The 11,747-nt window shown below is 34.8% G+C and overlaps 1 protein-coding gene across 1 annotated transcript; it reads right to left on the minus strand.

Annotated features, from left to right (window-relative positions):
* Window positions 1-334: 334 nt before the first annotated feature.
* On the minus strand, window positions 335-9,204 carry LOC135117886 (phospholipid phosphatase 3-like). The gene is made up of 6 exons (XM_064038296.1): window positions 8,772-9,204; window positions 4,841-4,995; window positions 3,337-3,530; window positions 2,821-2,935; window positions 2,150-2,320; window positions 335-1,791 (listed from the first exon to the last, which is right to left on the minus strand). Exons 1-6 carry the CDS (start codon window positions 8,818-8,820, stop codon window positions 1,681-1,683), a joined length of 795 nt encoding a protein of 264 aa, XP_063894366.1. The 5' UTR covers window positions 8,821-9,204; the 3' UTR covers window positions 335-1,680.
* Window positions 9,205-11,747: the final 2,543 nt, after the last annotated feature.

Genomic DNA, 11,747 nt, shown 5'->3' on the forward strand with positions numbered 1-11,747 from the left:
GCATTAATTTTAAATGAGCTTTTAATGGAAAGCTTGCTTGGTTTTGGTGGAAAATCGCTCATAATTATCATAATTGCTAGTTGTGCGACATAATTATATTTTGTGGAGTCACCGAGCTTTGTGTATCTGTAATTATCTACCGTTTACGTAATTAAATACTGATTTTCGTTTCTTGTTGTTTGTTTAGCGTAATTTATTGTTTTCGAAGGCATTATTCGGTTAACCAGTAAATAGAGTTTAGATATCCGTCAAGGTAAGTACATATATACTTTTTTATTTTTTATTGGTTGCTTGGCTTCTTCATTTAATTAGGTATGAAGTAAAAAACAGACTGAAAAATAAACCACCTTTAATACATGCATGATAAAAAATAAATAAAAATACATCTCATACAAAATAAATATTAGTTTCTCTTAGTCAATATACAATGTACTATTTGGTGTAGTTCACAATTGGTACAAGTTATTGCATTTTCACTTATAATATAGCAAAGGCGCTTGCATTATGTCACACTATTCAATATTATGTAATTTACCTTTCGAAGCAGCATTATTATTTTTTTTCGTCGTTATTCGATACAGGATAACTTCTATCGTGAAAACTACTGTTAGTTAGCAGTCAAACGGGTCAATCTTTTGTTTTATCATATCACATTTTTTTGTAATAAAAAGTTAAATGGTTAACCGTGAGAAAATTACATATTAATCTTACATACATATGTGAATATAGTCTTAGATTATTTGTATTTTCGGGATACACATAATCGTCTGGTATTATTCAGATAACCATTTTGTCGTGAGCGTGACTCAGTCACACATAATCCAGTAACGAATATAATTTTAAGTTACTACTTAATACATAATGATATACATATAATAATGTGTAATGTGCATTATGAAGCATTTACGTAACTACTTGCTTTAACCGCGTAACACAAATTGCACTCTAAAAACTCACTATACATATACTTCCCATACATTTAATGTATTTTATACTCTAATCTCTAAAAACCAGGTTTTGAAATCACAAGATAATACCGTTAAAGCTTAGAAATAAAAATAAATAAAATTGGACTAATGAAGGCAATGACCAGCATTACACACTGTCAGAAATCAACATAATTATTTGATTTGAAATGACTCACAGATATCCCAAATTTCCTTGAAAAATATAGTGATAGTCTCTAAGTCTCTATAGAATACTCACCACTTTTTTGCCTGGTCAAGTTTCAAAGACACATTCTGTTAAAAGTGTTCTTTTTTGCGACATGTGGCGATTCAAATTCAAAGTTTACGTCCCACAAATAAAAACTATTTCATGTAACTATGATATTTTATCACAAAAAAAGACACTCACTGTCAAAATCGGTACTTTTAGGTATGTAGATCACTGAAAGTTTAGGCATACCCTTTTAAAATGTACTGGTAATGTTTCAGATTTATTAGTTTAAAAAATCAAGCACCCTACTCACATTAAAAAAAACTTTCATTTTGAGAATTCAATGATATACATTGCGTAGTCACAATTATCTTAAAAGTTTTTTTTTTTAATGCAGCAAAGTATACCTCTTTGAATAAAATATGAAACTTGTCCATTATTTTTGCGAATAAGGGTGCTTGTTTTTTTTTTTCTCAACTAGCGTTATTACTTAAAATAGTATTATTTTAAATAAATAATTGACTACGTCTCTTTGGGGCTTACAAGCGGCGTGTCGCCAACGTCAGATTCCACTTTAGATGGGCACTCGGCGGCTGCCATCTTGCATTCGAAGTTGTCACACAGGGAATATATCTGTGAAAAAAATTAAGAATAAAAATTAATAGGGGTCCATTATACGGAAAGTAAAAATAAACTATTAAGTAAAAGTTGTTGATTGCTAGAACCGTGCATCGGAGGGCACGTTAATGTCGGTCCTGCGCCCGATCGCTCTCCGGTCGTGTCGGATTGCCGTCCCATCGGGCGCAGAGAGTGAAGGAATAGGAAGTGCACCTGTGTCTGCACTATAATATGTCCTGTCAGCTGGCTGATCTCATCATAGAAGTAGTAGATTTGGAGTTTAGAAGGAGTACATACAGGAGTTTATAGGGGGAGTACATAAGGGAGTATATAGAAGGAGAACACAGGACATTAGCATAGTTTTAGTACTTACAGTGTAGAGCAGCACAGGTATGGCTATAGTGGCGCCAGCGAGCACATCCCACCAGTGATGCCTGTGGTCCCACATGCGAGACACGCTACACACGGCTGCAGATAATAGCAGCACTACTTGTAACAGTAGTATCTTGTTGCTGCGAGTTATTGTACGCCGGTAGAGGTAGTACTGGAAGAAAAAAATATTATTTAGTAGTAGGTATTATAATTATGTTTGCCTGATCTCTCTCCGATCGTGCCGGATCGGGCTATGAGAGTGAAGGAATAGTGAGTGCACCTGTGTCCAAGCAAATGCTTGTGCACTGTAATATGTCCTGCGTGCTCCTAATCTCCTTACATGAGAACAGTCGCCGTAACCGATAATCAGCTAGGAGGACAACACATCACATCATCACGTCTTATGTGTTAAATATTTGTTCCTACAGCAAACTACAAAGATTTCAAATCAGTTAAGCCAAGTTTACCAAAAATATAAAGTTCAGTTATCAAATTAACAGATTGTTTTATAAAAAGGGACAACAGAAAATGATGTCGACGGACTTGGGCCCTGGTAGTTTTAGAAAATTCTCTCTGGATTTTTGTGTGTCGGTTGATACCCTAAAGGCTTTAAAACTACCAGGGCTTAAGTCCGTCGACATTATTGTCTCTTGTGCTTTAGTTTATACTTACTGCGAGAAATATCGCCGTGTGAACAGCTAGAGAAGTGTGTCCGGACGGAAAGCTCTTGTCTGATTGGCTGATCCAGTGCGCCTTCGTACATGTGTACTTTGGTACATATTCTGTCCTGCAAGTGTAAAGGTTTTTAGTTGCCCTGCAGTACTCGAGATTTTGGTGATGAAATAAATCATGTGTTGGATCTTTTTCCTATGTACCTACTCCTCCTATATGCTCTCTATATAATTTCTCTTTATACGCTCTTATGTACTTCATTACGTCCTCATCCTGGGTACCTACTTCCCCTGTGACCTGTCCCCATATACTCCTCACGGTACTCCCGCTATTATTTTCTACTTTACTACCCCATGTATTTTCAGCCATATCGAGAGGATGTGGCCAAAACCTTTTTGAGGCATAGGTCAGCCTCTGAAGCAACTTACTACCAGTCTATATCCAGAAAAAACATGATTGGCACCCCTTTTATTACCCAGAAGCAAGAAAAACAGACATAAAAATAACAAAACTCACCCTTGACAAGTGAGAGCCTCCTTAGGGCTGCAAGTATCAAAGAAGTGAGGTCTAGGCGACCCCACAAGGAGTTTCAAAGTCTGCACGGTCCCAAGATTGACGAGTAGTCCAAATAAATACTCCTTGAACCAGAACATAGCTTGCTTTGACTTCCCTGACTTGTCATTGTGGTATTTCCTTTCTACTAGAAGCATCTGCAAAAAAATAAAGGATCATAAATAATAGTAATATCGTCGAGTTCGGTTACGGTGACTGTTCTCCCTAAGGAGATCATAAATATTATAGTGCACAAGCATTTTCGCAGGCACGGGTGTACTCTCTATTCCCCCATTCTCATAGCATAGGTGAGAGATCAGGCGTAGGACCGACTTTAAAATGATCATCTATGCACGGGTGTATCAATCACCAGCTTCCAGACTCCGGGCTGCTTTGTGAATGCTTTATACCTACTAGCAAACCAGAATGTTTAACAGTATGACACGAAACCGAAGATTTAAAAAAAATTTCATTTGGTTAAGAATACATTATAAATAACATATAGGTAAAAAATTATAAAGTAGGTACACATTAGAATACAACCGTCTGGTTGTATTATAATCAGTCAGTTTAATCTATACATATGTACATGACTAACGCGATAATGTTATCTTATATCACAGCAAAAAGGTCTTAATCACGCTCTGAGAGAACTCAATGTGATAAAAACTATATTTCATCATTCAATTTCTTTCAATACAACACTTTATCTTGATTTATCATTCAAACTCATTTATTTGATTTATTTATTATTAAAAACAAAGAAAGTAGATATACAGATAAAGCTGAGCCTCATAAGACCGGTTTAGTGGTTTGACTTATCTCTTTAAATACATACAAAGAAATAAGCAAAAACTGTACTAGAAATTCTGCATGATGATTGCGTTTACATATATCCAGACCCCGGAAAAGATTGCAACGTACGGGAAAACCGCAAACCGCAACAGTACAGTAGCCAATAGTTCAGGCACTCTGACGAACTAGCAGTTAGATACTTTCCTATAATTTATTTATCTACCTCAAGCGTTTTCTGCGGGCTGAGTGACTTAAAGTCTGCCTAGATTTTAAACCACGTTGAGAGCAAACTTCTTCTCACAATTCAGTGAAGCAACCAAGTTAGGACTTAAAACATGTTTCGGATATGCAGCTCATCTGTTACTATATGGAGTCTCAAGTCGTGATCTGTCTAGTTCTATTTTCCTAACTATGTTGGGTTCGGCTTCCAGTCTAACTGGATGCAGCTGAGAACCAGTGTTTTACATGGAGCCACTGCCAATTTAATCTCCTCAACCCAGGCAATCCGATACCCCTTGGTAAGACTGGTTGTCAGATTTTCTGGCTTTTGATTTGACGTATCCGTAAGGAATGCCATAGATGTTTAAAAGACGATAGGGACCCAAATATTCAACGTGCCTTCCGAAACACGGACTAACTCATCAAAAAATTGCATAATCTAAAGATTACTTACAACAACTAAAGGCAGGATAACAGTGGTGGCCAATAACAGCTTCCAACTGATGGTATCTCCCGTGAAGGGGTGTGACAGCGCGGGGTCATTGCACTGGAACCCCAGCTGACGTTCCGGGAACACTCGCAACTCTACTAGCAGGAAGACGAAGAAACCTGGAAAGAATGGAACGGTATTAATTGTTGCTAGAAGACCATAGAAAGAGAAACTATGGATAGCTGTCAAAAGTTGTTTTAGAGGTTATAGCGAATATTTTAAATGCCCGTTTGGGAAATAGGTAGGTATGTGATATTGTGACCAACTACTGTTACTAAATGTTTTTCTTTCCTTTCTTCTTTCTATGGAGTGCTTTCTTATTCATCAAAATTTTTGCAGTTATAGACGGTATCGACCTTCGAATTCGTGTGAACAGGAAGTATATACAAGTTTTTTTTTAAAGGTAAACACGGTTTCTATTAATTAACATATCTACTAGAAACAATACTAAATCGTGACAGCGTGCTCCATAAATGTGTAGTTGTTATTTTATCGTCCTACAATAATAGTTAATGAACGGTCAGGCGATCACTTATATGAAATGACGGTATTTTGTTAGTTTATATTATGATTTGTATGTTAACCTTTTCATGACGATAGAGCAAAATTATTAAAAACATGAAATACAGAAATAGCAAGTCTAATAGATTCAATAAATTCCTCGTAACAATTTAGCCGAGTTTTTAAAGCAAGCCTTTCGAGGAAAAAAGGAAGAGACTAAAGGAAACCTGTGCTAATTTGGGCATGCATGCTTCAGCGAGCCATGAAGGTGATTTTCAGAACATAGAGCTCAATAATCTGAACTGAAAAGAAACTAAACTATCTATCTGTATCTGGACGAACGCTTGTGGATTCTTTGTTTTCTATACACAGAAGACTTTGTAAGGGGGGTTTGCTGCTCTCAGATTTCTTTGAGTTTATGACTTATGATGGAAACCAAGGCGTTGAATGAGAGAGGCGTTTCTCCTCTCTCCAAAGCATTTCGGGCCCACAATTCCGTCAGGCAGCCCATATCCTTCCTGTTATGATGAGTTAACAATCTGCATATAAGCGTAGCAAATCATATAAACTACGATTGAACATTTCAGAACTGCACTTGTATGTACGATAGCACACCAATTGTTATTTGGCTACGCTTGGCAAACCTCGATCGGAACGCGTGAAGATTGTTAGATATTTTTGTTATGGCACTAAAGAGTATTACGTCATTTTAACCGAACATAGTCAAGATCAGAGGTCAAAGACCTGAGTTTTTTATTTGGGGAACTACCTACCTATTATTTGGCAAAGTCAAGGTCAGAAGATAAGATTAGGCTAGAAGATTTCTGTAACTTAGGATGGCGATAGGTGGATACAATAGATTTGGGGTAAGAAAAGTATGCATATAGTGGAGAAGAAAGAGACTACTATGTGGATGAGAAAATTCTGAGCAAGAGCCACAGAGAAAAATTTATCGATAACTTTATCTTTTTTATGAATAAAAAAAATGATAATTCAGTTAACGATTTAACTGAACTTTGTTTTTTGAGCTTACATTAGATATTGGACTTCAGCCCCATTAGCTATTGGAATTCGGACCCATTAGAATGATGTAATTCCTTATCATGTTAATAATATCTATCTGTTTGCTAGTTTTAACAGGTGTTATTGAGACAACATCTGATAAGAATAATCTTAGCATTGACTGTATCATGACAATGCTATTTTAAATAAGCAATAAGCAACGTGATTTGAATGTTAACTATACCTCTAGATAAAACCCTATTTCATTATGTTTTTTTTTTCCTAACCTATATCAATAAATAGATCTACATAGAATTTTTTTTGTATTGAATTAAGTACCAATTAAGTTAACATTACTTATAAATTAAATACACTGTCTACATCTCTCTCATTCCTATTTCTTTTTGCTGGGAGAGATTTCTTTAGAAATAAGCATTACCTTTGTAAATTATTTCTTTCTTATTGTTTTTCTTTATCATGTAAGTATGTGGTACCGAAATGGTAATATGTCATTGTATACTGCAGATAATGTATTCTACTTATTGCAAGCACCTATGTACATAATTATACATACATACCTATTTGCTTGTAATCTAGATGTCCTTGCAACCTATTAACTAATGATTTACGTCATAGCAAGATGTAACATGCGAGACGAGCACATGTCATTCATCTATTTCAAAGGCATTACTGATGCGATGGCCTGTGACATCTGTTCATAACTTATGAAATATGTATTAAGACGATATGTCTCTACCTAGTTCTCTATTTGCTTATGTAGAACATATAAGGTCTGTTAGATCTTGTATAAATACAAACAATATAATAAAGGCTTAAAAATAAAACAAAGTAAATAAAATTATTATTTCATTTCCTGTTATTATTTCTAGACTTATTTATTAAAGAAAATGATCTTTGTTTGATGTATTTTATTTAAGTGTGCCATACAACTTATGGTAATGGTAATAATTAGTGCGGAATAGTTATGTTCGCAAGTTCATCAAAATACTTAGGTAGTTACCGTAAAAATTACTTGGGATTGAATTTTCAAAAAAAATATATAAAACAAAATTATCAAAAAAAACCATGCTTCAAAGACGTGATTTTTTGCCACAAATAAAATAAGATGAATCACTTATAATGCCTTATAAGTGATTCATCTTAATACATTGACATCATTCATAGTCATAGTGAGTAAGCAATTATCAAGGTAAGATATTTGAATAATACTGTAAAATATTTTTTTCAGATTAGGTATTTGGGTATTGCAGTGTGAAAATGAGTGAAACTGAATAATAGTTTTTATAGAAATTTTAAAATAGGTAATATAAGAAATTGAATAATATAAGAAACGAAAGGTAGGTAATGAGAGAGACACAACTTTTATTTTTCCTGTTCTAAACCAATTTTGTCAATTTTTGACTACATAATTACGTTAGTTAATATGTTACCATGAAATAATACTCAATTTACTCAACATCCTCCGAGCCCTTTTCCCAACTATGTTGGGGTCGGCTTCCAGTCTAACCGGATGTAGCTGTGTAACAGTGCTTTACTTTATAATACTCGATTTACTTGAAAGCATTATTACCTACAGGATGCAGTTAAAACTACAGTCAACAGCTCATATTTTTATTTGCATGATGACAATACTTAATGACTAATGTTTGATCATTATAATAAATATTTATTAGTACCTACACTATGAATAAAATATCCTTGTTAGAATAAAATAGGTTTGTAAGATTTGTCTATGTTAATTTGAAGTTGTGATCAAAGTTCAAGTATTCATACATAACCGGTTTTTCCATAGACAAATAAAAAACATGAAGTGGTAAAATGTAACTTGATTCATGATTGTGGTTGTTGCTATCTTTGATTTAGTTAGGTCATAATATTATATTAAGTCAGGCCTTTATAAAAGTACAAAAGTATATATGAAACTTGCGGTCAGAGAGTAACAAAGGGTTGCAAAATTGTTTTTGTTTTTTTTTTTTTAATTATGCTCAGGATTGATTTCGACTATTAGCAATCTGGTTAATCGGTTTTCGGATTAACTTTCTACAGTTATTAACATTATTTGATTGATTATAAAGTGTGGTGGAAAATAAACTGCTTAACCAGGTGACCACTGATATTGCTATTGATAAGCCATATTATTCACAAGAAAATAAATATAACTGAGAATCAAAGAAACAAATACCTAAAACACATGTTCAGAGAAGGCATTTCCTACATTTTTTCATTGTTGGAAAATTACACTCTTCCCGAGTAACGTAGGCTATATTATATCCTGGTACGGGCAGTAGTTCCCACGGGATGCGGGTGAAAGCGCGGGAAAACGGCGACAACAGTTACAAATAAGTAAATAATTATAAATAAAGGTACAAACCTCTATGCCACCGGTTGGTTTTTGACCACAATAACTTAATTTTATCCATTTTCTTCAAGTTAATAAAAACACGTCTTCAATCAATTTGAACACAGATTTGATACCACTTGTTACGTCTGTTTTCACGTGCGGGAAAATCGCATTAATCAGTTCTCATTTTTCACTGATTGATTAAGTATATTGAGCGTAATTTTATTAGAAGCGCGCTTAGAAAACACTATACTTTCTTCCTATTTGGCACAGGAAACTGAGTTGTCTTATTTGACTACTGATTGTGACCTCAAAGTTGATGTTTTTGATAAAATAAAGACGCCGAAGATGTAGACGATTTTACTGTTAATCGGCAGGAAATAAATTATAAACAGTCCGGGGAATCGTCATTCGTTACTCGGTGCGAACGCGAGAGAACGAAATTAAAAATCTGACATTCACCGTCACCGACACCGCAATGACATACATAATAACAGTTCGGAAATGTTATATTGTTGTTTTAGAATTTTCATTTAACTGGATGCCTTTTGTTAAAATCCTACTTTTAATTTAATTAGTGTAAAAAATAGTAAATACATGCATTATTGCTGAACTGGAATTCTTAACCTTCATTAATTTCTATTTTAAGTTTCTGAACGAAGTTTATGCTTGTTTACGAAGGTCTTTTTAAAGGATGTGTTAAAACACTAAAGAAAATATTACTTTTTTTCTAGTAATTTAATTTCGTTTTATTATAAAAAAATAAGCAAGGAATGTAGATGAAGAGACCTATATTTGCCGGCCATTGAATGAGCCTACAAAAGGGCTTATTTTTGCTTTGATTCACACGACAACGACAGTGGCTACCGCTGCCCTTATTTCCTCGGTGGCAGAATGATTCTACTAGTTTAGGACTGTTTAGGACATTGTTGCCTTACGGTACTTCTTCCTATTGGTTTTTTTTTGCCTTTTATTGCTACGAAAACTTGCTCCTAAAACAAATTTTAGGACATACCTACCTAAATACCTCTAAGCGAGAATAGTAGGTACCTAAGTGTAAAAGTCGTGGTGGCCAAGTGGGTAAAGAACCAACCTCTCGAGTATGAGGGTGTGGGTTCGATTCCTGGTCAGGCAAGTACCAGTGCAACTTTTCTAAGTTTGTATGTACTTTCTAGATAATCTTAGACACCAATGGCTGATAAAAAAGGCGAAGAAAAACATCTTGAAGAAACCTGGACTATAAAGTCTGAAATCACCAACCCGCATTGAGCAAGCGTGGTGATTAATGCTCAATCCTTCTCCGTCTGAGAGGAGGCCTGTGCCCAGCAGTGGGACTATAAAAAAAAGGCTGTAATAGTAACAGTGTAAAAGTAGGATTTCATTATGACTTAGACATGTTGCGCACAACAAAATTTATTTTCTTTCTTTTTTTTTATTTCTTGTTCTTTCATATGAACGTAATTGAGGGTTTTTAATTTAGCGTTTATCCAGAACACTGAACCCGTCTTTCACAACACAAGCAACGCCTACGACTAGAGTATACCTACTTTGACATTTATATTTCACAAGCCACTAACAACTAAAGTAAGATGTTTAGATATCTTTATTATTGCGTCGGTTACGGAGAAAATCTGATGTCAGGCGCATCGCCCACGATCCGGCGACAATACTCCATTATGTTGAGGGAGCGTTAATAAAGAACGCTACGAACCAGGAAGCGGTATTGTTAGGGCTGAATGAGATTATTTTTTTCAGATTATTATCAAAACCTGCGTACAAAACGATGACGAATCAAAACTTTTATGAAACACTACCAGGTACCTACACGTTCCCTCCCAATGTCCTATCTATCTGTAAAGTAAATTACTTGTTAAGTTCGATATTAGCCCTATATGTAGTATACAAGTAAGTACCTACCTCTAACCTCATGTCAAATTGTCGACTATTTTGTATATTGCATTTTGGCGCAACAGGTAGGTAACCTCTTTTCGTAACGACGTCAAAAATCATCAAATGACGCCTCCCGCTGTGGATTAGCAGCGGTGAGGGAGTGTCAGACTCTTGCTGACTAAAAACCGTCGTGTTCCGTCGATGGTTCCGTCGTAGGCCTTTTATGTACCAGGGCCGCGGTAACTCTTTCAAACAATCCCGGCAAACATACCTACCTACCTACCTCTGACGTTATTTTTGCTTTATCACGTGGAAACATAGATAAAGGCAGAATTAGCTTCGATTTACTTTTTTTTTCTTTATAGAAGATCTAACAATATAGGTACCTTTCACCAAACCCATCTAAGTATCTATTTATGGGAATGGACTGTCATACTATTAATTGTTTAACGTTTTGAAAATGGCTGTAACCGTTATTTTTTGTCAATAAAGTTTAATCAAACTGTGAGTTGGCTTACAAAATGGCACCGCATGCTTGTTACCTGTCTCACATATCACAATTTGAGCTTCATAGTGATAATATTGTTTGTTTTTAAGCTTTATTTAGAAATTATGTTAATTTGAAACCAAATAATTTTATCTATAGGTATAATGTTCTTCATGATTAAAATTTGAATTCATGATGACTTGATTTTTGATGCATTGGTTACCAAATTTATAAGTAGGTATGATAGTTTTATCATTCTAAAAAATTGGTACTCACCGACTGGGTAGGTACTTACTTAAATTATGACCCTAACAAGTTAGGTTAGTCTGATCTATATCTAATGAACGCACGGGAGTACTCAAAGCGCCTGCAAAATCCTAAACGCAATCTGTTTCGTAAGTGCAATAACCAAGCTTAATAATATCATATCTATATTAATAAATTCATCCTGTCGAATCGAAATATTCAAATTATCACATTTCAGTTTATTAGTCTTTATTGTAGAAAAAAAGTGTGCTTAGACTCTGTTTCATCCTTCACTGGATTCAAATCGTCATTATTTTCAGTTAAAAACATGTTCATGTGGATTGCCCTCAATTTGTCCCCGTCTTATCTTAATAGCCTTTACA

The sequence above is a fragment of the Helicoverpa armigera genome, chromosome 15 (assembly GCF_030705265.1).
Source record: "Helicoverpa armigera isolate CAAS_96S chromosome 15, ASM3070526v1, whole genome shotgun sequence".
Lineage (NCBI taxonomy): Eukaryota > Metazoa > Arthropoda > Insecta > Lepidoptera > Noctuidae > Helicoverpa > Helicoverpa armigera.

Coding starts and splice junctions, on each gene's coding strand:
- LOC135117886 (XM_064038296.1), bottom strand. CDS start 8,820: ATGGATAAAATTAAGTTATTGTGGTCAAAAACCAACCGGTGGCATAGA. Junction 3,531..4,840: donor TTATCCTGCCTTTAGTTGTT/GTAAGTAATCTT, acceptor ATTTTTTTGCAG/ATGCTTCTAGTAGAAAGGAA. Junction 2,321..2,820: donor ACACGGCGATATTTCTCGCA/GTAAGTATAAAC, acceptor TTTTTCTTCCAG/TACTACCTCTACCGGCGTAC.